Source organism: Phodopus roborovskii, unplaced genomic scaffold (assembly GCF_943737965.1).
Source record: "Phodopus roborovskii unplaced genomic scaffold, PHOROB, whole genome shotgun sequence".
Taxonomy (NCBI): Eukaryota; Metazoa; Chordata; class Mammalia; order Rodentia; family Cricetidae; genus Phodopus; species Phodopus roborovskii.
Window position 1 is genome coordinate 4268550 of NW_026126549.1, and position 27909 is coordinate 4296458.

General features: G+C 41.3%; 1 protein-coding gene across 1 annotated transcript in view; it reads right to left on the reverse strand.

Annotated features, from left to right (window-relative positions):
* Positions 1-6171: 6171 nt before the first annotated feature.
* Prelid2 (PRELI domain containing 2) overlaps positions 6172-27909 on the reverse strand; it is a 63467-nt gene continuing 41729 nt past the window's right edge. Inside the window, exons 6-7 of the mRNA XM_051201177.1 lie at positions 12193-12262; positions 6172-6426 (exon numbers count right to left, since the gene is read on the reverse strand). Of these exons, the coding sequence (XP_051057134.1) occupies positions 12203-12262 (60 nt within the window). The 3' untranslated portion in view covers positions 6172-6426; positions 12193-12202. The remainder of the gene's footprint in view (positions 6427-12192; positions 12263-27909) is intronic.

Genomic DNA, 27909 nt, shown 5'->3' on the forward strand with positions numbered 1-27909 from the left:
AAGAAGACTCCAGAGTCATTTGAGACCTTTATTTTATTTATTTATTTATTTATTTATTCATTTATTTATTTATTTTCCTTTACGTAGGCCCTGTTTTCTGAAAACTAAGTAGAATTTCTGCTCATTTGGGTTAGTTATTCTTGGAACGTCCTTTTCCCACTCTCTCTCCAAGGCTTTGTTAAAGCCCTGAGGTTTGGAGATCAGCCTGCAATAATTAACATGTCACCCTTTCCCCTCACCCCGAAAGCATCAAGGAGTCACTGTACTGGCACTGCAGCTCTGACCTAGAAGGCATGAGACCAGGCTGCTACTAAGAGGCTGAAGGTAAAAGAGGCTAATGCCTGAGTGCCCCCCCCCCCTTTAATCCCTGTGCACTGCAAAGCTCCTGGCTATCTTAAGATGGTTGTGAGGGCTGCTCCACCCTTCTCTGTGGTTGGACCTTTCTATGAGGTTGGACCTATAAGAAGTTATTCTAAGATGCCACATGACCCTCCCTAACTCAGGCACTATTTGCAACTGTGCATCTAATGTTAAGCTTTGGAACTACCAACCTATATGTCTCTGTGATGATCTCTGTATGGTACATCTTACACTGACATTTCTTTTCTGTATCCCTTAAATTAATAATCATAATTTGCTTTACCTAAAAAGTACTGACATTAGGTCTATTGTCAGTTGATCTCTAAAACTGCCATGTCAATATAAAAGTGGTTCAAGCCTTCTAGTAACCTATTAGCTCAAGTCAAAAGAGGTGATAACCCCAGTCTTTATCTTACACACAGCAAGTGCTGGATAAATGCTGGATGAACCAGAGTCTACTCCTAAAAGCAAGGTCATCACCTAAACCTGGCTCTAGCAAAGGAAAACATCAATAGTGTCTAAATGGGAACTTTAGTAACAAGGCACTACTCAAATACATCCAAATGAAAACACACACACAGGGAGAGAGAGAGAGAGAGAGAGAGAGAGAGAGAGAGAGAGAGAGAGAGAGAGAGAAGGAAGTCTCAGAAGCAATGTGTAGGAGGCCAAGCAGAAGCAGCTCTGCCCCGCCCCCTTCCTCATTTATGCCACCCAGCCCCCCCCCCATGGTCAGTGTGCTTCCTTTCTTCTCCCTAAAGACTCGCCCCAGTCCTTTGCACTTGACCCAATTGGGTCAACCAATAATAGTGGCCTCTCTTTATACACCAGAGAAATTGTACTTGCTCCCCTTGAGGGAGACAGGAATGAACATCCTGCCACCTTCATCTGAAGCACAAGGCAAAACCAGAATTGCTACCACAACCACTAAACACGGATTGTGCTGGGAGATGTGACATCCCCATGAAAGTAGTGAGTTGTGGGATATTTTGATGGCAGCCCCACACTCCCGAGACTGCCCATAAAGTTAAATCTTGAATCTGGAGGCAGAGCCAGTGACTAGCTGATGGGAATCAACCATAGAGAAGCCAGGAATGTTGGTAAAGATGTACAGGAAGAAAGGGCAGGGCTACAGTTTGGCACAGTTTTTTGGTTTTCAGGGTGTCTCCAGCCAAAATTAAGGTCAGCTGGTTGCTTCTTGGTTTCTCTGATCTAGCAAGGTTTCACCCTCACATCTGACTTCTGAGTCTTTGTTGGGAAATAGAACACTAGAGGCTTAGTTTAAACCTACTTACTGCACCGAAGGCAGAGTCAAAGTTCGGGACAGGAAGGCCTTCTAAGCACAGCTGTGGGGCTGTACGGCTATGAGACCTCAGATTGTAATTAAAATATTGGTAGATTCATTTGCAGCTGCTAAGCTGACAGAAAAACTACAGTAGTGTTTACCCATAAATACCCACTGGGGGGAAAAATGACTTTATTTCTACAGGATAGTATTTCATAGCCCTAATTCACAGTAGCACTGACTTTAAAACTCTTTATCCTGTACAAAATCCTAGTTGGAGACATTTCCATTTGGATTTAAATCCAAGTTGTCTCCCATTATAGAGCAGAGCACATACGGAAATACAAACACAGCTAGGGAAACATGGGTTTTTACAGCAAGAGAAATGAGTTTGAGCCACATCTCGCCTGTCTTGAGGTCACAGTCTGACAACTATGGCTGCAGGCAGGAAAACCACTGACATAATGTCCCGAACCATGGCAGCCATGTTCATTCATTTTAATATGAGCAAGGCAGCTTTCAGAGCCTCGTCAGATACTGTTCGCTGCTACTCGACACAAACTGTGTTGTCACATGAGTTCCCAAACCCCTGGAAAATGAGAGGAAGGCTGCTACAGGCCAACATAGAAACCGTGACAGGGAATGGTGAGGGAAAGGAAAACTCACAAGGCACCCTAAAATCCAAAGAGCAAATACTCATCAGACAGGGGCTTTCACAAACTTGAGTGGAACCCAAAAGAGTTAAAAAGAAAATAAAGGAGTCTTCCTCGACAAATTTCATTTACAAAAGCAAGAAATATGTCCAGAACTGGAGAGGGGGGCGATGTAAATGATCTTTGAGAAAGATGTGGAGTTTACAAGAATGGCCTCCAGTTGTGTATACTATATGCCCCCCACAATGTCTGGGAAATATGATATTCATTCATACATGGGCACTGCCTATAAAATGGGCAAAGTAATTCATATGAAAAGAACACAATGTCTTTCCCAGTAACTGAAAACTTAAGAGCCCTCCTGGTGAAAGCTACTCAAGCTAGCTTCCTTCTTTATAGAAACACTGCATTCCGAGTGGTCGGTCATATGCACTGATCAGTGGACCCAGATGATGCAAACCCTTCTCAAATAGCGGGAGACATGAAGACCAAAACACTCCCCATCCTGCATACACACCTGTTTTTTTCAAAGTGTGGACTGTGCTACAGGACCACAAATGTCACAGAGAATTTGCTGCAAAATGTAAATCCAGAATCCCAACTGAATGTTACCAGAATCAGAGTCTGTGGGAGAGGGGGTGAGCCTGCACTGTACTGTGACAGCTCTGGGGGTGTCTGACACAGTACAATGTCACCCTGAAGGGCAGGCTCAGTGATGCAGGCAGGAAGCTAGCCAGGTCTGTGAATGAACCTTCCCCATTCTTGTGCCCAATGTGTCCAACGAGGCCATACTACTGACTGACTTTGACATGTCTCATCCAACTCAGTAGATGACCAAGTACATACACACTTTGATAATACATACGTAAATTTTAAAAAGGTAAAAAGAAATCCTAATTCTAAAGAGATAATGACTTTTAAGGATTTGTTTTTATTATTTTTCCTTTGTGTATATATGTGTTTGTGTGAGTGGATGTCATATGTATGTTGGTAACTCTCAGAGTCCAGAAAAGAGCATCAGATCCCTTGAAGCTGGAATTGCAGCAGGTTGGGAGCCTCCTGATGTAGTTGCTAGGAACTGAACTTGGGTTCTCTAGAACAGCAGAAAGAACTCTTAACCACTAAGCCATCTCTCCAGCCCCAGCTCTGTAATATTATTATTATTATTATTATTATTATTATTATTATTATTATTATAAATATTTTATTTTTAGTTAAGTTTTTTTTTTTCAACTCTGTGTTGAAGAGGTATGCACATGGGTGCCAAGTGCCCTCAGAGTCCACAAAGGAGCACCGGACCACCTAGAATTGGAGTTAGACATGGTTGTGAGCCACCCCAAGTAGTTGCTAGAGTGGTTCTCAACCTGTGAGTTGAGACCTCCAAGACCATCAGAAAACATAGATACTTACATTACTATTCGTAACAGTAGCAAAATGACAAGTTATGAAGTAACAAGGAAAATAATTGTAAGGTTGGGGGTCACCACAACATAAGGAAACTTATTAAAGGGTGGCAGCATTAGGAAGGTTGAGAACCACTGATCTAGAGGCGTGGGCTCAAGAGTACTGGCTGGCAAGCATGCATGGCAAACAAAAGAGTCTGAGAAGTTCGGGATTTGTTGTTGACACATAAAAGTTAAAAGGTTTCTCCTCCTCCCCATCCTCGTCCTCCTCTGTCCTTTCCTGGAAAGGCGAACATTGCCAAGAACTACACAAAGCAGCCATGTGGCCAGCCACAGTAGCTGGGGCTTAGCGGCAGCCCTCCCTGACCTCAAGTCAGGCATGCGCAGTGGCCTCAGCCTGTTGCACTCACCACAACAGTTGTCAGGACCCGCACATTTTTGCACCAGCCATCCCAGCTTCAAGGAATCTGGCACAAATTCAGCCTCACTCTCTTAGTGAAAATTCCTGTCACAAAGACTCTTTCCTGCCTAGTACGGTTAGGAAGAAATCAAGAACTGGCTGAGACAGGACAACGGCTACAAGCTGGAGGTCAGCCTGGTGTACACAGAAAGTATTGGATCAGTCTGGGGTGCGATGGTGAGATCCTAGCTAAAATAAATGAGTAAGAAATAAATAAGAAGGAAGAAATCAGATAATGTATGCAAATGGCTCAGATGTTGGGCACGCCTCAGGAACTTTACAGGTAGTGCTAGGATTCCACAGTGAGAGACTCAGACTTCTTGGACACCTTGCACCCTACACTGTGAGGTGGAATGCAGTCTCCCAAGCAACCCTAACCGGTAGTTAAGGACAAGAACTATGGCTCTGTGAGCTTTGCAGTGCAGACAGCTGTTTTTACTCCAACGTCAACCTTCCCCAAGTAAAAATTTCTTGCTGCCCTCATCCATAATAATGCACTTACTTTTGGAAAAGGAAAATTGTTCCAGTGCCATTTACTAACTGGAAAACAAGGTCAAAATACACTCTGACTTCTACCATTCAGCTTCCCTCCAACACAGCGGAAGAGTAAAATGCTAAGGAAATGAAGGGAAATTATCCCAAGAGACAAAACTCAAACAGCACAAATAGCTTCAACACAATAAGAGGAGGCTCACGGTGGCAGGCTTGTATGAAAAAATACAATTGCTTTGAAATTCATCAATGTACTAAGCAGAAAAAAATTTTTCAAATAGTAGAAGAGGAAAAAAAAAAGAACAATTGCCTTAAGTCTTTTCAATAATGGCCTAATTTTTATCTTAAGATGCATTTCAAATTATTACTTCCTTTCAAGCTCTCTGTTAAATGGCATGCATTTACGGTTTGGCTTTCTCATCACGGAAAATGCAAAGTAATGTCATCTAAGTTTCTAACACTAATCCCATCTACATCACAGCTGAAGAGCAGATGCTAAGGCTGGGTGTTGAGCTCCATCGGTACAGTGTTTGTAGCATGCACAGACCTTGAGTTCAACTCTCAGAACCCACCTGTCACCCCAGCACTCTGGAGACAGAGGCAGAAGGATCAGGAGTTCAAGATCAGTTTGGGAGACATAGAATTTGAGATTGGAGGCAAGCCTACGCTACACCAAATCCTGTCTCAAAAAAAAAAAAAAAAAAGTTGGAGGGGGGGATATAAAAAGAAAGAATACAGAAGAAAAGCATATGCTCAAAAATCATCACACATAATAATGGATCCTATGTAATAGTTTTATAAACCATCTTAGGTCAGTCCAATAGCATCATTTAGAGCCATTACCTCATTGCACATGTTTTTATTTAAATTAGCTTTGGAAATGCTAAAAATGGTATGAACACCCACTAAATAATCGTTGGCAGAAACTGGATTTAATCCACACCAATCTGACTGGCCCTAAATCTGTGCTCTTCAAGCTAAACTGACAGACAGAAAGAACCATGCCTGATTACTTCCACTTTACTAGTCAAAAACAGATTTGTATAGTTTGTGCCACATTACAGAACATGTTATTGGGAGCCACAGCCAGACCCTGCCTTATATTCTTCACTCCATGTTCTTGCAGAGAAACAAGCCAGAGTTGACAGGTTACCTCCTAAAAGTTGTAGTCACTTCTGAGAATCTCAAACATTCATACACGTGGCTTAGCTGACCATGTAACCATCCATGTGGCTTAGCTGACCACGTATCTATTTGGTGTGCTGACCATGGTATACATGTGGCTTATCTTCACCACAGTTCTGGCACATTGCCTTTCTATTCCATCTCTCTGGAAATAGGTACCAGGATGGACCTCTTTATGTGTTCCAGAATCCTCTCCTAGATCCCATGAACACTGATGCTGACAGCCAATGAGCAAAAGATGCCCCCACCCCCCAGGCCTTCATTCTGCCCTTGGCTGCCCTGGCACCATCACAGAAAATCAGCAAAACACCTTGAGGAAGCATAGATATTGTCTGCTATATCCTTTCCCTTTATTCATAAGACTGTAAAGAGATCATGTCATAAAATTCCAGCTGAAAAGATCTCATCTCCTTGAGTCCCATGATTTCAAGCAGGCTCCAAAGTGGGTGTCAATGCTGTGCACCAAGCAGGAAGGGCTCCTCTTCTCTAACCCACCGATTCTGTCACCTGAAATTTGGATCCAGTAATTGTGCCTATGATGCCGTGGTCAAGAAGTGATTCTCAAAAAGAGTAGACACAGCAGCAGCTTCCCTGCAAGAGAAAGAAATAGGTTTTATCACCTAATAAACACGTCTCACCAATCAATACGTATTTGCCTGCTTTTCTGAAGCAGCTCCCAAGAGTCACTTGGATTCTCTCACTATGGATAATTCTTGAAGAAATTGCATTCCTACCTCCTAATGATCTTTGAACGAAGCAAGCACCTCATTTTATTAAGTCCAGCTACCTAGAGGAGCTGGTTCAGAGTGGAGCTAAACATAGAGTTACAAGTGAGCTCTTAATCATTCCGACGAGATAGACTCTACTATGTTATCCAACCTCACCGGGCCAGTCTCCCCAATGCCAGTGGCAAGAACAAACAGATGTCAGGGCTATTTGTTTTGTTCAAAAGTGACAGGAAATCAAAAATCCATCAAATAGATGTGTCAGCAGCAACGCCACAAGCATACTGGTTAGTGAGATTTATGTTCCTCCATTTTGATCCATGAGAAAATTACCTTCTAAGGTTTCTCCATTTTCAAATGCCCACTTGGACACATAGGTCAGGGAGTTCACAGATGTTTCTTTGATGCTAGGTACCATGGAAAAATGTAGGCAGATGTTACATGAATTTAAATCTTTTTTTTTTTTGTTGTTGTTTTGTTTTGTTTTGTGGGTTTGGGGGGGAAGAGTTAGCCCTGACTGGCCTGGAACTCACAGAAATCTGTACCTTAAATTCTGCGACTAAAGGCATGTGACAATCATGAGGTCCTGCGTCCAAATATCCAGAAACCACATGAAGTTAAACACAATAGCACGTGCATCTATTATTCCAGCACTCACACCTCATACAAGATTGGAAAGGGACACAAGAAACTCCCCAGATGCTCCCAGGCCTGGCATACACAGCAGAAATAAAGCAAGAGACCCTGTCTTGAATAAGGTACAAGAATCAATACTTCATTATCACCCCTCCCTCCCTCCCTTTCATCTCTCTCTTACACACACATACCTGCAGTTATGCATATAAATGCATACATACATATATGCACACATGCAAAACACAAAAGAAAATGGCAAGTTGCAAAATTCCAAAGTTGGTATATCAATTAAATTATAAACAGTGCCCATACTATTACCATGATACAGTGACATTGTCCATGTTAACAGAATGCCTGTATTTCTCTTATATGGACACTGGATCTATCTGGTGACATCAGTGACCACTGTTGATGGTACTATTAATTTCAACATTTAATTGTCAGCATTTAAATGTCTCCTCATGCCTTAAGATAGCATCATTCAAGTCTTCAAAAGAAGGTTGTAGCACAAATGCAGAGGAGATAAACTGTCAAATAAGACAGAGCAGAGGCATGATGTGACCCATGTCACAGTTTTAATAGGCCACACAATCACCACCACAATCCTTGATGTTAATTTATGAAACTAACTCAGGAGACAATAAACTTTGCCCTTCTTGTTTCCAACAAACAACAAAAAGAGAATAAAGTAAATAATTTAAGCTCTAAAGGCTACAAGATTTCTGTCAAAGATATTTGAGTCTGCTGTTGCAGCTTTGAATATAGCCAAGAGCACAGCAGTGTTCCAATAAATCTTTATTTATATAAAAAGCAGAGGCATGGATGCAGCTTATGGCCAGAGATTTCCGAACCCTATTCTCTGTGTGGTCCCTCTGACCCATTATTATTATATTTTTATTTATTTTTTATTTTATTTGCCTGTGTGTGTATGTGTGTGTGTGTGTGTGTGTGTGTGTATGTCTGTGTGTGTATGTGTGTGTATGTCTGTGTGTGTATGTGTGTGTGTGTGTGTCTGCATGTCTGTGTGTGTCTGTGTGTATAAACAACACATGTGTGGAGGTCATAGGAGTTAGTATCTTCCTTCTACTACCTGAGTCCACAAGACTAAATTCATTCTACCAGGCTTGAGAGAAAGCACCTTCTCCCAATAAGCCATCTTTTAAGACGCTATTTTTTGTTTTGAAACAAGTCTCACTCCATAGCCCAGGCTGCTGCTAAACTCTCAGCAATCCTGCCCCAGCCTTCCTAATGCTGGCCCCTTTCCATTTAAATTTATCATCTTACTATTCAAGAACAGTATAGTCCCCACCTACAACTTATTTTTCATAAAGCTATTTTTGAGAAAGGAAAAAGGTTCCATCAAGACAGAAGCACTTCAAACCACAAAAACTTCATAAAAATTGTCAAGAAGATGGGAAAGGTAGAGAATAAGATTGTAGCTGGGCTACAACATCAAAGCCTCAAATTTTTTTCGATTCTGATTTGTAGTGATGACTACAGAACTATTTATTTATACTCCACAAAATCATATACTACAAAATCAACAAGACTAATCAGAAATTTAGTTGCATATAAATAATAACTCAATGGGGTTGATTGGAACAGCTTAAATAGTAGTCTTTAATTTATAGTAATAGTAATTGTAGATGCATATGAAGACTATATATCCTTTCCTTTTACATTTACTCCATTGAGAAAATGGGTTATGAATTATGACAGCTTGCTCTATGCATAGAACACAGGAATTCTGTGGCACCGAATGCTACTGTTTTACTCTGAAGGTCTGGCACTATGCAGACCTCCACCACTTAACCACTTGAGATGGAGTAAGCTGCTTTTCATACACCGGAAAAGCCCAAGTCATAGGTTAGTGTCACATGGTAAAAAGAAACAGGCATCCAAGTGTCCCACCTCTTGATACTGCAAAAACATTTTCATCTACAAAATTCATACTGGAGAACTGTGTGATCAACATATACTCAGGCCAAAATAATAATAATAATAATAATAATAATAATAATAATAGTAACAACAACAACAACAACAATAATCTCCAAAGTACTTTAAATCAGTTTATTATTTTGTGCTGATCTGTACTCATAGCTATTCTGGGCCACATGGGCCACACCTGAACATGGATGAAAGACAACAGGCCACACCGTAAACTTTTTAAATTTACTCATCTTTACTAACAATACTTTAAACCCAAACTGTCTTTATCCCTGTTTTCAGTTGAGTTTGCTCTAACCTGGAGCTTAGATACATTCAGATGATACTGGGTGGGTGGATGGATGGATGGATGGATGGATGGATGGATGGATGGATAGATAGATAGATAGATAGATAGATAGATAGATAGATAGATAGATAATGCAAGAAGAGGCTTTGGTGAACAATTCTGTGGAAAATATAGATGAAACCATTCTGATAACTGATATACAGATAGACATATACACAAAAAATGCTGAGAGCCCAGCTATCTGCCTTCTTGATGTCCTAGCACTGACCACCTCCATCATCTCTACCCAAAGATGAGCTCAGGAGACTCCCCACACCCCCAAGACTTAGTCAACCAGAACTCCAGGAGTAGGCCCAATAATCTACACTTTAAATCCTCTAGATGTTCTGATGTTCATTCACTAAAATTTCAAGACCACATATGGAAACTAGCAGCAGGCATATGCCTTTCCTCATATAACTTAGAGCTGCCTTCAGATCTCATTCCCTGGGTGAGTCGGGATCAGTGCCCAAGTGCACAAGCACATTAGTACTTAGTCAGAGTGTGCTCTATTAAGATTGAAGCAGCCAAATAGAAGCCATTAGAGATGCCTCTACCTGGGACTACAGCAAAGCAAAGCCATTATTGAATCCCTGGAGAGATTGTGAAGATGAGAGCCACCATCAAGGCCACAGGGGTGGTGGCTCCAACCATATCTCCATTTCAGTCTATTAGGCCTGTGCAGAAAATAGGTGGGTACTGGAGAATTATTGTGACCAACTGGGGACTCTAATCATACCTGTTGTACAAGCTGCCGTTGCCTTGCTTGAATAGATGGATACATTTCTTGGTATCTACTATGTGGTTATTATTTTCCTTGTTATCTGTCAATAAGACCCATCAGGAGCTACTTTTTCTTTTGGTTAGCATCTTTTATTACATTATGAGATGTGTTTAGAAGATATTATTATTATTATTATTATTATTATTATTATTATTATTATGAGATGGCCATGAGGTCTTCAGGACAAAGGGTAGAATGTTCAAGGTGTCTGGGTGTCAGGTTGACAGAGGATAGATGTCTTCATTTTCAACTGACTGTATTCAGAGGGGATTGGAGGGATATAATTCTAGGTGAATCTGTGAGAATATTTCCAGAGAAATGTATCCAAGAAGGGAAGACATGTTCAGCATGTCATGGGTTGGGATTCTGAATTCAACATAAATGGAAAAAGAAGAAAACTGAACGAGCACCAACATTCACATCTCTCTGCTCCCCATTGTGAAGGCAATATGGCTAGGCACCTTACAATCCTGCCGCCGCCATACTGTATTCCATCCCTTCCTAAAACTAAACCAGTCTTCCTTAAAGTTGCTTCTTTCTTTGAGGTATTTTATCACATAGTGAGCAGAGTAACTAATAGAGTGAACCTCACAAATATGCCAGCCTAGAAAAATAGGGGGATGTAGCCAGGTTCCTTATAATTTGTTTAAGGAACAGGGTGGCTAAAGGAGCAAACCATCTTTATATTCAATTCTAGCATTTATGAGCACCTACCATGTGCCATGCCTGTTCTAAATGAAATTATCTTGTTTAGCCCTCCAGGAACATTGAAATTTACTATATGTCAAGTGTATACAGCTAAGTACTCAAAATGGAGGGAGTTCAACTTGCAAATAAACAGAAATGCAACTCTCCAACTAGTGTACATTCAGAGGCATGGCTGGCATGCTTTGAAACTCAAGGTACTTGTATGTGAATGGTCCTATCATTTCTTCTTTGGTTAACTGCTCTCACAGTTCATTGTATACCACAATTAAAACATCAGATTGTTTATAGAAAACCATGTGTAGAGTGTCCTTTTAAGCTGGCCATAAGTAATTTTGAATTGCTAGTCTGTGCCCATGATGAACACTCCTAATTGCTTAAGGCACTCAAGCCAGAGCTCAGGAATTATTACAAAAACTGGGATTCTTTCAGAACAGCATTTCAGGAGGTGTAAAGTGTACGTTTTTTGCATATCTCTTATCCAAACTGCCTGGATAAGAAGTATTTTGGATTAGGAAATTTCTCATATTTTTGCAATATTTGCACATACATGATGAGATTTCCTGGGATATCAGAGCCCAAGTGTAAACACTAAATTCATTTCCTTTTCATATATGCTGTATACTCATAATCTGAAGTTAATCTACATAAAATACTTTCAGTTAACCTTGTTTGGACTGCCACCCAACACATAAGGTCAGGCATAAAGTTTGTCACACATCACTTCAGGTCAGCATTCAGGAAGTTGCATACTTGGGAGAATTTCCTATTTTGGTCTTGGGGATTAGTTTCTAGACTAGTAAGACGTATTTGTTTTAATGACCAATCCAACACATTCCTTTCTCGTGATCCTTCCTGCCCCAATTACAGCTTTAAGTCTCCCTTCTTACTGTTCTGAGAACAATAACTAAGCTTCAGTTAATCCTGAGAACAGCCTTTACAAATCTGCCACCTCAAGGGCCTCAATCAGTGTAGATTATACTGAACAGTTTTAGCAATTTGAAAGCAGTTGTAACTCAGCGCACAGTACAAAACTGCTTTGAAAATCAGAGAGCTAAGCAAATAAAGCTGCTGAGCAGATAACAAAATGCCTGTGAAATAGTATTCTATGGGTATCACTGGGAAACGTACAGCATGAATAGCCCAGGGAGGTTGATTCATAATGTCAGGTTTATAAGCATGAAAACATGGCTCGAGCAAATAATTCTGATTTTGCTTTTGATACTCACTGATGATTCTTTATTCCACTAAGGGGGAACCACACTGTTCCTTTAGCAGCATCTCCATTATTCTAATTCCCTATGGAGAAAAGAAAGAAAAATCAAAATGCCATCTTTCATAGACAAGCACCATTACATTTATCATAACCTTTTTCCCTACAGGAAATCGGGTCCCAACCATATATTCATTCAAGAAAAGTGGGCTCAGTCATCCCTGACATTTTTGTAATATTTCACTCCCTCCTTCTGCTTTCTCCACATGTTCTCAAAGCTGTTTCAGAGGTAGGCAGAGCAGAGTTTGGAATCTGCTTGCAACATGAGAAAGCAGTCCAAGCCAAGGTAAGCAATGTCTCACAAGTGGCAAAGCTTGCCAGAGTTGGGATAATGGTAACTGTAAATGTTTGCTGAATGCTGACTATGGTGCTGGTTTCACTGCCAAGGTTCATGCATGCTCGTGCAGGCAGCAGGTGCTGCCTTCCCCCATTGAGATGCTCTCCAAGAGGAAGGCACTCTTCCCCCATCCACAAGAACCTATTATGGACTGCTGCACACACAAGGCCATCTCAGCCAAGGCAGATCCTCACCTGAGGTCATGCCCTCTCTCAGGTGCTAGGGCTTATCCTGTCATTGGTGGGTGTAAAGATAGAAAGACTCTGTTCCCTCACTTGCCCACATGGGATAACTGAGACCTCTGCTGCAGCTGTATCTCAGCCAGCTTCCCCTGCTTCCTCCTCTTCACTGAGAAGCTCCCCAGAGTCCTCTCCAATACATTCCATATGCAAATCTCCACCTCTGACACCTTGTTTGATAACACACAACACTGCTTTCCTAGTTACAACACAGATGCTCAAAGAGGTTTAAGTACGTGCCCCAAACTCTAATGCCCTGATGCCAGGGAGAGCACACAGGCACTCCACCCTGCTTTCAGCCCCACACATCAGTATTCTGCACCACTTACTGCCTGACTTCCCATATCACCCTGCGTACCACCTGCTCTTGGAGGAAAGAAGATGGCAGATACTCCTCTCCAACTTTGGAGTTTTGCAGGCTAGAGAATAGCTTGCAGGTAGAAAGATGGGGTTGAGGTATAATTATGAGGTCTTAAAGACCGCAAAGGTAGATCCAGAAGGAAAGGGGACCGCTGTTCACAGAGACTGGAAATGTTGAGAATAACAACAACAAAAAGAACTTTAAAACGGTTCCCCAGGCCACTCCCAGAAACACGGATTTAATGGGACTCTGGTGGGGCTGCTGAGTTCTGCATCTTTGAGAGCCTTTCATGTGATTCCCTTAAGACCAAGCAGGGATGGGCAATGCTGAGTGGACCTACAAAAGAAGGACTTGTGTGATTGTGTGCTTGTGTGACCCAGGAGATGGGGATTGGAAGGGATCAAAGGCATCACTCATGAACACAGTAAAATAGGGGCTGGGGAAGTGGCCGAATGGGTAACGTGCTTGACGTGCAAAGATGGGGACCTGAGTTCAATACCCAACACATCTCTTAAAAAGTCAACCACACATCTGCATTTCCAGCACTGAGAGGCAAGAGAGCAGAGACAGGTAGATGGATATATGGAATTTGTCATCTAGCCATTCTAGCCAAATCCATCGGCTCCAGGTTAAATGAGAGACCCATCTCAAAAGATATGGTGGTAAACAATCAAGGAAGATGCCTAATAGCAACCTCTGGCCCCTACAAGCATGCATACACATGTGAACCTTGTGTGCCCATATGATACCCACATGAACACACCACACACACACACACACACACACACACACACACACACACACATCTTTCGCACCACAGCAAAACAAATGAGATATGAATCTGAAGGTCCTTCTAGTTCTGCCAGGGTCCTCACCCCAATAATGCTGCAGTATTAAGGGATCGTGACAGAAGATAAAAAGCATGGCTTGTCAGATCAACTGAGAGAGCAAACCACAGGACCAGCAACATAGTCATCTGAGCCTGGAGACTTGGACCCTATTTATAGCTCACAGCCTTTCCAAAGCTGGGTTCCTTAGGATGGTCACTTTTATCAAGAAGTGAGTCCAACTATTTCCAGCACACCAAACAAACTAAGACAATCCACAAGAGATTAAAGACTCTTCAGCCCCAACAGTGACTTCCATGAAAAATTACAGTGCCAAGACCTGAAACTTTGCATTGATAATACACTTCATGAGATTTTGAAGTGCAATGTACAAGGATTTGTAAATAGTAGCTTTGTAACATTTCTAAAGATCCCCCCACCCACCCAGCTTTGCCCGTCTGGGCATGATGAAGCAAGCTCTCCATGATCATACCTGGAGATGTTCTCTCAAACTGTACTTTTAAAAATAGTCTCATGTTGGAGGGGACCTGGGTTCAATGCCCAGCACTCACATCAAGCAGCTCACAACCTCCTGCAACTCTGGCTCCAAGGGATCTTACACGCTGTTCTGGCCTCCTCAGACACCTGCACTCACACGCATATACACTCACATACACATATAATTAAAAATAAATCTTAAAAAAAAACTAGTCTCCTAAAACACTGGGGAAGAAGTGGGAACCAGGGATACAACAGTGTATCTGACTAATATTTCACATGCCTACTATGAGCACTGGATATTAAATAATGAACAGTTAAGGAAATGTCCCTGACCTGTGAGAATTTACAAGGAATTTTTTTTTTCTTGTTTCAATTTTCTCTTCTTCCAACACCCCCCCCCCATAATTAAATATCCTCCTGTTTCCAGGAAGAACAAAATCTGCCACATAAATCCTTTTCTCTTTTTTCAAACTTTTATTTTTTTCAGAGTAGCTGCCCACATCCAGACAGTATGTCTTTAAAACAAGGAAAGCATATTCTTCCTTGGGAAGAGAGAACTAACCAGTAATCTGTCTCATCCATCTAAATTGAGACCTCCACCAGGTATCAGGCCACTAATTGACGTAAATAAAGATTCCAAGGCTTGCCCTGGGAATTGTTATTTATTGGATCAATTACGTTCACAATGTGACAGTTGGTTTTTTTCCCCCTTTCCTCCTCTCATACCACTTTACTCTTAAGGAGAATGGTTAGCTATAGAGAGGGGAGGGTGAGGGCAGGAAAATGGCTTATAAAGTAAATTAAGAAAAAGAAAATCTGAACAGTGAGCCAGCCATCATTTGGCACCTCTCTTGGTAAGGAGGGGCCAAATCAAAGCCCAGTTGAAAGTGCTTTCAAATAAAGTTCATTCCAACACTCAAATCTCGCCCCCTAGAGAAGAGACTTAAAGAGGCTAAATTTATACCCCTTATCACACAATGAGGCCTGCATGCAGAGTAAACATTAAGTGCATCCACCTTTTAGACATGCTTTAAAAGCTTTTTGGACTGACAACCCATAAACCAGCTTGATTTTATTATCTCTCTGCTCTCAGAATGTTTTTTCCTCTATTACTAGGCCATCTTTCCCCATTTTCAATGCACAGGCAAGTGAGTCACCTAAGGCCTCATGTTCCTAATGTCAGGACAGCAATACCTAAAGGCCTTCCCATTCAGGTTTGATGTCCTTCACAAAGGCCCTTTTCTGCTTCTGAGAAATCACTGATTATGACTGCAAGACCAGAGTGTGTCTTCAGAAGAGGTAAATCAAAGATGGCTAGGTCCAGACAGTATGTTTATTTTATAATTAAGTTGACGCTCCCCTAAGAAACACCTGAGTTACCTGGCCAGGGGGTGGGGGGGTGGGGGGGTGCTTCAAAGGAAACCTTATAAAAAATTATAGACATTTGAGCAGTTCCCCAAAGGCATACCCATGCAGAGCTCTTAATAAGAGAGCAGCTCACTTAATTACCACAGCAATAAAAAAATAAAAAATAAAAAATGGTGTCGAAGACCCCCACTAGAAAGAACTCCCTTCTTGTGGTTCATGGCTTTCGAGCAAATACTGCCTGTACTAGCAGATCTTTTGTCAACTAGATGCAAGCCAGAGTCATCTGAGAAGAGGGAGCCTCTCTTGAGAAAATGCTTCAATAAGACTGGCTTATAGGCAAATCTATGGGGCATTTTCTTGACTGATAACTGATTGGTGGCAAAGGGTCCAGCCCATTGTGGGTGGTGCTATTCCTGGACGGGTAGTATGGAGATGTACAAAAATAAACATAACAAGCCAAATGGAGCAAGCCAGTCAGCAGCATTCTTCCAGTCTTTGTTTCTGTTCCTGCCTTGAGTTCCTGCCCTGATTTCCTTCCATGAAGGACTGTGGCGTGAAAGTGGAAGCAAAATATAGCCTTCCCTCCCTCCCCAAGTTGCTCCAAGTATTTTATCACAATAGAAAACCTAATGAAGACACTGTCCATGGTACCAGCTGCCACTTTGTGTATGAGACTTCAGCCAGCATCACAGCGATCCAACAGGACACGATGTCCCCACTCAGAGGTCATGGTCTCATGGAAGAATGAAAAGCAACTGAAAGGCAAGACAATCTCTGAAAAGGGTTGTAGCCTATAGAAGAAAGAACAGCATGAAAGAAAAAGGGAAGGAAAAAAAGGAAAAAGAAAAAGAGAAGGAGAGGTCAGTCACTGAAGAAGAGACAAGTGGGAAGAATAACCAGTGGGGGAGAGATGTGAGGAAATTACAATGTCACTTTGGAGTCACAGACACCAGAGAAGGTAAAGAGGGAACCCAAGAAGATTAGCGAAAGGCACTGGAGCAGGGAGCTGCTTGCAGCACTCTCGCTGCTAAGCAATTACCACGGGAAACTGGACAGAATAGAGAAGGAAACGAGATGATTATAGATCCCTTCTTTCAAGCTCCTGGTTCCCCACCCACACCCACACACTCTCTCCTCCTTAGCTCCAGAAGGGACAATAGCACATAAAACCTCCTATGTAGCCACAAACAACACTGTAATTGGCTAATGACTCCATTGGAAATATCTGGGTCATATCCAAGCTTGCTGTGAAGCTTTGTGCAAAATTTAAAATTCTTTGTACCTCAACTGCCTCCTCTTTGAATAGAGATAGCTGCACTGGCTTGTTCTAAAATTTGGGTAAAACCCTATCTAACCTGATTATCATAATTCCCAGTGTTAAAATGCTAGTTTATGGCACACACTCTGCAATTAAATAGCTGTGCTTTCCCTAAATCCTCCTGTAATCCTGTGAGGCTGGAGACACCGCTTCAATGGTTCCCAGCATGCAAAAACCCCATCCCTAGCACTGCTTAAACCAAGTGTGGGGCCATATGCCTGTAATCCCAGCATTCAGGAGGCAGCAGTAGGGGAGATCAGAAATTCAGAGTCATCTTTGGCTACATAGCAAGTTCGAGATCAGCCTGAGATACAAGGGACCCTGTTTGTGGGGGGAGGGGCATGGCTGAGGAAGTGGATTAGCAGGTAAAAGCACTTGCCATGAAGTCTTGACCACCCTAGTTTGAGCACTAGAACAAAGGTAAAAGGTGAAGGAACTACTTCACAAAATTGTCCTGACCCCCACATACACAGCATGGCATGTGATTCCCCAACTCCTGCCAACTTCCACTCCAAAAGACACAGAATAAAAATAAACAGGCAAAAAGGGAAAAAGAAAGGAAGAAAAAAGAGAGAATGGCATAGAAATAGCCAGGAGCACACACTAGGTCTGGAGAAATCTGTATCAGTACTTTCCAATGAGGAAGTTTGCATTGTAAAATCACTGGCCACTTAACAAAAAGATTTGCATCAAATTTATTTCAAAAACTTTATTACCCTTCAACTCCTATTTTCCATTAAGATGACTTCTATAGAACTTGTTGTTTAGCAGCTGGACAAAGCAGCCTTACAGACTACAGCCAGGATTTCTGCATCTTCTTAGAATCCCCCATGACAGCGCCCCTTACCAGCAGGAAGTAGTTTGGAAAGAACGACGCCCAAATTCCCAAATATTGTCTATAAATGTTTGTTTTCATTTAAATGGACTTGGTTATATAGAAGAAAGAAAGAAAGAAAGAAAGAAAGGAAGGAAGGAAGGAAGAAAGAAAGAAAGAAAGAAAGAAAGAAAGAAAGAAAGAAAGAACTTGTTTAGAATCATCTTGTTAACTAACAAGGCAGAATTCTGAAGACATGAGTAAGATAAAGTAATAACACTTGGCTGCCTCAACTCCCAACATGTCCTGTGGCCCCAGTCATACTCATCAGGCTCTGTCTGGTGTTTCCTTCCTAATCTTCCAGCCACTGCCCTCTGCATTCTCTTCTGACCATGTACATGACTCGCATGCCTGCTTCCTACTCAGAAACACATCTGTGCCTTCTTCCTCACCTGCTGTTCTCTCTGAGCAACATCCCCGGGTCCGCATATGGCAGCCCTCCTCACTCTCTGCAGCATCCACAGCTCAATTGGTCTAGGCCGTCCTCAGAGAACTACTACTCCTGTGGCCACCCCTGTTCATACAGCCTAGCCACACCCCACTGTCTTTATAGCATCCAAATAGCAAATCTCAAGCTCCTAAAATCTGTCACCCCCATGAAAAGATATATTCTGTAAGATCAAAGAAAGATCCCATGAGTGTCCAGTGCTGAATCCCACCTGCTCTAGATCTCAATAGGAGAGTCATCATTTGTGAAGGAAAGGGGGGGGGGAGAAATGGAGGAAGGGAGGGATGAAAAAGAGGAAGCTAACTGCATCCAGTGTTCTCAAAGCTTTCCAGAAAGAGATATTTTATCACAATAAAGCACCTTTTAATCTGATGGCCAATTCTTTTCATTTTAGAGCTACCTTCATCTACAAAACTGAAATAGCATCAAATAACAATAATAAAAATTTATTAGCGCATGCAGTGTGCCAAACACCGTATGAGAACCTTCCCAGAGCGAAGCTCCTCTATGTTCCATCTGCACTAAAGGATTGTTATTTGTGTTTGGGGATAACACGGAGACACAGAGACATCACACATCCTATCCGAAACCACACGGTAACTAAGAAACAGAGCCTCCATTTGACTCACGGCAATCAAGCAGAAGAGCCTAGAACTCAGCTAGACTGGAAGTTCTAATGAGAGTGTGAAACCCCCATTACAATGCTGAATGAGTACCAACAGATTTTTCTCCCTTCCCTGTTGACTATGGCTCAAAAATTCTGATAAACAAATCAGATATTTTAGTCCTGTTCCCAAAGAAAATGTCATGAATTTTAATATATGACTCAATATCTAATCACATCTACAAATTACCTCAAATTATTCAAGTAGGAATACTCAGATACAATATACCACTTTAATACAATTTTCCCAATAGCAGTAGTTGATCCATCCTTAAGATTCATTTTGATTTTCATTAATCACCCCAAATCTTTAGGTGTAACTGCATAACATTAACTGCTACAATGATTCGGATAACTCGGCTTCACATTATTAATATCTCCCCTCCTCCCTCTCTCCCCCCCCAAAGGAGAATATTTAATTCTCACAACTTGTAACAGGAAATAATATGTCCCCAAATTAAAAAAAAAAAATATCTAAAACTCGGGAAAGACCTTATATTTCTAAACCAGAAAGAAAATCTGCAACAGGTTAAAAGTGACCCATTTGATTTAGAGAAATCTACAGCCAATCTGACAAGCATTAAGTCTCTGGTATGCCTTTTGTATTAGGTTCTTCCTCCATCGTCCAGCATGACGCAATCTGTCTTAATTATGACTGTCTAGAAATGTGACCTGTACCCAGTTTTATTTCTCCTGACTTGAATCTCATGTGAAATACCGCTTCCTTTGCCCATTAATCAAGGGCAGCCTCTCACACAGAACCAACCCCGCCTGAGACCATCCCGCTACTGAACACTCCGTATCTGCTTAGAAGTCTCCATCCAAGGGACACATTCACTACCCCCCATGCCATCTGTGTCAGTCCTAATGACAAGGCACCAGTGGGCTGCAGTACCTACTCTTGTTGTGAGAAACTAAAAAAGAAAAGACTTTTATCAATTCTGTTTTAGCAGAGGCCTTTTTATTCCTGTTCATTAAACTTAAGTATAACTTCTGAATTTTCCTTCCCTACTCTGAGATAAAATGGAGAGCCAAAGCATCTGTACATTTTATCAATGAGTTGTCTCTAACAGAATATATAACAATCTAACTTTTGCCCAGGAAATAAACAAATCGAACAGATTCCTAGATAATTCTCCTTTTGTTTATTTCCACCCCTCCCCATAGTCATGTTTCTGTGTAAGTCAATAATATCTGCATACATGTCTTCAAATCCGGTGTTTCCTTTGAACCAAGAATCATTTCCTAAACCCACACATCACTAAAAAACCCATCTCATGAAATCAGCATCCACATTACTGCTGATGTGTTATAGGCTGACTACAAGCCTCTGTCTCACCCACCCATTTTTAAGGTTCTCAACAGTCTTTCCTACTTTCACTCACATCATTTCCAAGGAAGGAAAGTCTCAGAAGAGTGAGAATGCAAAGCCACATGGGTATGGAGTGGCAGGCTTAGAATTTCAACTTGGATTTCTCCAGCTCTTTGCACAATGAGCATTTAACCTCAATGACTTTGTTTGCTTGCCTGGATAGAGAGAACAGAGGAAGCATTTTGCTTTGCAATGTTGCCTTTATGAATTAAGTGAGACAGGGCTGAAGAGATGGCTCGGCAGTTAAGAGCACTGTTTCTCTTCTAGAGGACATGGGTTCAATTCTCAGCACCTACATGGCAGCTCACTACTGTATGTAACTCCAGTTCCCAGGGGATCTGACACCTTCACACCAATGCACATAAAATAAATTTAAATAAATTATTTTTAAAAAAGAATTTAAGGACATCTAAAGCCACTTGCAAAGAGCATGCCTGTGTTAACAATGCTTAACCTCCCAATCTCCCTGTGGCCTAAAGACAAGCACTGACTCTGACCTCTGCAGACAGGGGTGGAGGGTGGGGGTGGAGGGTGTCTCTCACTCTTCCGTCAGTGGCCCACAAGAAATGTCCCCAGAGACCCACCTCGAGCATCTTCACATTCACAAAGTGTATTTCCTTGCTCATTACATCACCTCAGAGACACTGGTTGCTGACACACCAGATGCAGAACCCGCCTTCCACAGGTCACAACCCTGGTCAACAACAGGAACACAGATGCAATCTGGGTCCAAGGGAGAACAGGTCCCCAGCAGACAGGCAAAGCCTTCTTGCTGTGTCATGCCTGCTGAGTACACAGTACTCCTGGACTCATCAAATCTTCAGGCCCAGTCTGAGCTAGTTATACTGGAAAGTTAGTCAGTGGTGTACCTGGCTACAAAGTAGCAGAGTGACTCTCTTAGTATCCTGAGGCCTTTAATAATAAGTGTATTCATGGCCTAGCGTGGTGGTACACTGCTATAATCCCAGCATTTGGGAATTAGAGGTTGTGAGATTAGTAGTTCAAGTCCAGCCTCCACTTTACACCAAGCAAGTTCAAGACCATCTTGGGTTCCCTAAGATGCTATGGAAGGGAAATGGGATGGTACAGGGAAGGAAGACATATTTGAAGCTTTCACATTACATCATGTCACTTATGTCCTATGTGTATGTGGTCCTGATTTTTCTAAATTTAAGAGAAGCAGAACAAAACAAACCACACACAGTGTTTGCAATATCCTCAGAGCAAAACATCTCACCACACCTCCAACAACTTTTCTGTCAGAGTCTCACTTCTGGGCTCTAGAGAAGCCAGGCATACCCACAGGAAGTTATTTCTGCTCCAATAAGTTATCAATGTATATAACATCTTGGGTCAGCTGTCCAACCAACATTTTATTTCACACTTGCATCAGTGACATTTTGTTGCTGTGACAAAACACCATAACCAAAAGCAACTTAAGGAAGAACAATGGCTGACAGTTTTGAGAAGTCACTCCACCAAGTCAGCTAATTAAGCAGGCAATATTTTAACTGGTTAATTCATAGGGTCATGTCCTCTGCTTAGTCTCAGATATTATCTCCATGGATTAATAACTCCCATGTGGATGAAGCTCTAAACCTGTCTTTGATGTAGAAAATATTATGAAATTCTTTTCTTTGATAATAAGTGTTTAAAATTCTTTCTTTTGATAAAAGGGTATTTAAAGGAATTACCTTTAAAACCAAGTACTGAAAGCAACCCCAGCTCTTGTGGAGAAACTCATGTGAAATCCTCAAGGATAACCCTTCTGTTTTTCTTTTGATGCAACTAATGCCTATAAAACACAAACACGAGACTCAGTGCCCACGTGGAGTTTATTGAGAGAGGGGAGAGAAAGAGGGGGTAGCTGGTGGCCAACCGAAAGCAGGACAGAGAGAGAGAGGGAAGGAGGGAGGGAGGGAGGGAGGGAGGGAGGGAGGGAGGGAGGGAGGGAACAGAGAGGGACCAGAGAGAGAGCAGAGAGAGCAGAGAGGTGTGGGGCACTTGCTTTTAAAAGAGGCTTTCGCATGTAACTGAGTCCTCTGGCCGCCAGGTAAAGCTGATGTAGGGATGACATGGCCATGAGCATCCCGCCCATCGTCGGGGCGGGGGGGGGGGGGTCAACTGGCTGCTAGTTCCTAACACCTTCCATCCATTTGCCTCATTTGGCATTCAACAGGCCAATTCAGGTTCTCTGGGAAGTATCTGTTAGTGGCAGACACAAAGGTATGGGCTGCTGGGAGAGCAAAATGGGGAAATGGGGTGGCTCTCTTCTTAAAGCCACTTAGTCTAGGGCTGGGCGTATAGCTCAGTGTCAGAGGCTTGCCTGGCAGGAGGCCCTGGGATTAATCTCCAGCACTGTGATGACCAAGACCATAAGTTTTTAATCACAGAATCACAGTAATAATGAGTTTTTCCTATTTAAAATCAGACATGTATGTAGCCTGCTCTTCAGTGCTAGGACAGAAATCTAACCTAACTAAAAGTCTATTGATAATAATAATGGTAAGAAGTAAAAATATTGGGGTAAAATGTATTACCTGTGACATCCCATTGTTTCTGTATTTGTAAAGAAATTACTTTGCTTTAATATTAACTCAAAATAAAATAGAATCATAAAATTATCATCATTTGTATGTTTGCTTTTTTTGTTTTGTTTTTGTTTGTTTTGTGTTTCTGTAAGCCACAGTGTTGCTATACAGTACAGACATGATTTTCCTGCCTCAGCACCCTGAGTGCTAGGATTACAAGCATACACCACCAAGCCTGATTCCCCATTATGCTTTAACACAAAGATGACAATGATCCTTTATGGTGTGTTTCCTGTATCCCAAGGTATTTTACATGCTTCACTACACTTGCCTGTAATTCTCATGCTCACAAGGCAAACAACAGCATTATTCAAATGTCACCCAGAGAAAGGTTGAGCTACAAGATAAGGAAGGACTCAGATTTAAATCCAGGTCAGGCTGACTTAAAAGGCAAGCTCATTATAACTACTAAACATTGTCTGCAATGCTATAATGAGGAAAATAAGTTTTTGCTTTTAACTTCCTTGCACTTTGCTTTTTAAATAATGACAACACAACAACCAATCATTTGCTTTGTGCCAAGTCCTGACCTGTGTAGTTTTACATAACTCATTTACTCCTTCCAAGGACTCCATGAAATAGGAACCAATACTGTCCTCATTCTACAGATGAGGGAAATGAGACGCATGGATTTTAATGGCTTGTCCAAGGCCACACAGCAATTCTGGGCAGGGTATTATTACAAATAGCTCTACAAACAATCCAAGTTAAAAGATGTACTAGTTATTCAGTTAATATTCCAGCTAATCATAAACATAAAACAAGCCTCAAAATTATGTAAAAGATTTTAAAAGTCTTTCAGAGGAGACTGTCATAATTTCTTTGTATTTTTAGCCATTTCAGATATATCTAGAAAACTAGAGACTAGTTTAAAAAAAAAAAGTCAAGTTTTTTTTTTTTGTTGTTTTTGGGTTTTTTTTTTGTTTTTGTTTTTGTTTTTTTGTTGTTGTTGTTGCTTTTGCTTTTTGAGGCAGGATTTCTCTGTGTAGTACTGATCACTCTGTAGATCAGACTGGCCTCAAACTCACCTCCCTCTGCCTCCAGAGTGCTGGAATTAAAGTCATCCACCACCACTGGCAATAGTCAAGTTTTTAACAAATGTAAGTATATTTTAAAAAGAAATAAAACTATACCCACTAAAGGTCACTGATCAAGAAAAAATTTAATTATAGCCTTTAAATTCTACTTAACGCAGGAATCAATATGAAAGAAGTTAATTGACTACAAAAGATACCATATTCTTTTGCTCAGGAAATTTGGAAAAAAAAACAGCTGAGGACCAGGTGTGATGGCTCATGCCTGTAATCCTAGCATCTGGGAAGCTGAGGTGGGAGACTCAATGTGAGTTTAAGGCCATCCTAAATTCCATGCCAGCCTAGGGTACACAGTCACTGTCTCAACAAAGCAACAATAACAACAAAATGCTAGAAAGAGCAGGGGAGAGAAACAAAGACTAAGAGGAAGCGAGGATACTAGGCAGAAAGGGAGGGAAGGAATAAAAAAAGTTATCACCAAAGAAAAAAGACAGCTAAGGACTATGGTGCATCAAATAACAAATCTCAGACAGCAAGTAGAACTAAAACCAAACAACTTGAAAGTCAAAAAGACATCACTCCAACAAACTCAGGGTCTCTAAATACAATGCTCCTTTTCCCCTTAACAGGAAGACACCAAAGCCTCTTCAGTCACCATCACTGAGGTCCTCCTAGGGGAAGCACAACAGGATTCCAGTAGAAGATTAACTCCTACCACAGAGTCTAGATAAGAACTCACCCCTCAAAAGAGGCACTGAACCCAAAAGGAACAACTCCCCACATCAGGGAGCTTTTCATTAGCATGTCACAGGGCGCAGGCGCATAATTGCAGGTGGACTACTAGACCTACCAGTAAGAAGTGAAGTCACCTTTCCAACCCAAGTAGCCATTCTAATAACTCCCAAGCTGAGAGGACTGATGGGACTTTCTGGTCTTTGGGTCAAACTGGGAGCCTTAATTTAGTACAAAGAGCCCAGGTGAGTGGTCCTTTTGACCCTCAGCAAATCTGCACCACAAAAGCTCTCAGTCCACACAACATGCATGCACAAACCCTCTTCTCTTTCATTCCTCCTCTTGTTTCTAAATTTATTTATTTGTTATTGTTGTTGTTGCCTCTTGGTGCAGCCTGTTTCAGCTTTAAGTTCTACACCTGCCTCGGGTTTATATCAAGTCAGTAAGGATTTATGATGGCCACAAATTCCTGCTTCCATTTCCTTTATATATTTGGATCTTCTAGTACAAAGATGAGAGAACAAAATCAGAAAACTAACATATTGGTAGGAGATTGGATCCAGGAAAAAATGGCAAGAACTCAGCTCCCAAATGTCCCAGTGCCCCATTGAGTGGAACAAAGGAGCACTAGGGAAAAAAAAAGAAGTGTCACAGTAAGAGCTGAGAAGGCAAGGACACTTCCTCTACTGCTGCCCAAATGTCTACTTCATAGGTACACCTGATGCTGCTGGACTTGGGCCAGCCTTGTCTTATCTCCTCACCTAGACTTCTGTCTTCACACTGGCAGCTAAGAGAGTGGACTCCCAAATCACACAGCCTGGATTCAAGTTCCTGTATTGTATGCAGCCATGTCCACGTCTGTAAGAGGGGAAGGTAGAAGTAACTGCAGCCCCTTTTACAGGATACTGGGAGGACGAATGTTTGAGAAACTACGAAGTGTTTGGATCACAGTGTGCTGATTACAGCTACTATCATTATTTTATCTGATCTCCCCTAAAGCTTCTAAACTGTATTTATGGGAGATGTAGATCAAAATAAGTCATCTTGCTCTATTACTGGGACCAGCATTTCAAAGGCCTACAAATATTTATAATATGCAGTTTGACTCATATGAACAGGATTGTGATACAAAAATATAGAAACCCTACTTCATGCTCATTGCCTCTTCTGCTAACCAGTGTTTTATCAGCATGTTTCTTATTTATTAATTTTATTGTCTCTGCTACACTTAACCATACCTACTTTTTAAATGAATTACTACCTGTTTTTTAATCCCTGCATAGCTAAAACTATTTAATTCTTATGCATGTGTAATGACTAGCAGACAGAAAATGTTGTTTAGAGATAAGGGGAACTATGAAAGAATGAAAAGTGAATATAATTTTAGAATTTAAAATGACTTAATTAATTCAATATGATTTTATAGGAAATGATAATTCAGATCAGGGTTAGTCAGATCAGAATGAACAATGTGGCTGGGCTGAGTATGACCCTGGGCTTCCTTCCTAACTCACAGCCAGATCAGCAGCTCATTGTCATACCATGCAGACATGGTTTCTTCTGTCATCGCACAAACAATGACCCCACACACACCTGAAACTCAGAATACCACTTCCTAGCCTTTCAGACAAGACTTGAAGCCCCAGATTTCACCTTATTTCAGAGAAAATATATCCTGAATTTCATCTGACCAACATAAGAGATTCCCAAAAGTTACCACAATGAGCAAAGTCTATTACAAACAGAGGAATTCAATGAGCCATCCAGGAATTTGGGATTCCTAGGCTCCACAGTCAAGAACAAACAAACAATTATGACTCACAGATCTCTGACTCTAAGATGTTCTCCCCAGGAAGACTATGTCTCAGTAGACTAAGACTCTAGTGACAACAGAATGAGTGGAAGGGATAGGGAGAGATCATTCAAGAAGACAGACCTATCTGAAAGTAAGCTGTTAAGAAGTAGCATCCTTGGTATTCTCATGGCATCAAATGACTGAACTATGACCTGAATTGATCTAGATGAGCACTCAAGAGTGGGATTCAAAAGCATTGTCACTGGACATAAATAAGAGCTGGGAAGGGGACTTCTGGAACTGAAGAGAGCATATTTCATCTGGTCTTTCAAGTAACATAAAGAATCTTAAAAGAACGAATATGAACAAGCAGAAAATGGAAGTCCTCAGTCCTTAGTCTACAGGCTAGCACACAGATGTCTTCCTGTTTGCCCATAACTTTAACTTAGGCTGTTGAAGGACAGACACCATTTCTTGCTCTGTTCCTCTCTTTTGGGATTACTAATTTTAAAACATCCACATCTACTTTTTTAGAGTTGTGGATACCTATGCAAGTGTATACATGGGACACACAGTTCTTAGTTAAGGAACTCAGCATTCACACAACACCCACACCAATGTCACACAACATAAAATCGGGAGGGGGGGGTCACTGAGGACAAACGATGTGACAATGGCAGAATCAGTAACTGGTATCATTTCCAGAGTAGATAATCAGAGGGTTGGAACTGGCAATTTTGCTTCTGCTTCACAATTCTACAAGCTAAAAATAATCAACCCGACAGTTCTAAGACAGCAAATCATTCAGCCAAGCCCAGTACTGAACTGGTAGAAGAAGTTATAAGCTGGCAGAATTGTTCTGGAAAGGAACTTGTAATACACACAAAAGATCTTAATCCAAGAAGCAATCAGAAATGTACAGAAGTATTTATACTCAGGGATTTGACTCAACACTATTTCCAATAGTCAAACTTTCAAGGAATATGTACTGTCTCGATGTAGCTATGCACACCTGTAATCCAATGCTTGGAGGCAATGGCAGGGGACCTAATGTTCAACTCCAGCATGAATTATGTAAAGTTTGAGGCAGTTGGGCTATTTTCAATAAGTATCTTTAAAAAATTAAAGAACAAAAAGTACAGAAATATGTAATGACAAAGAAAAATGTTGACAGTATATCCATAAATGAAAACATTGGGCTGAATAATTATA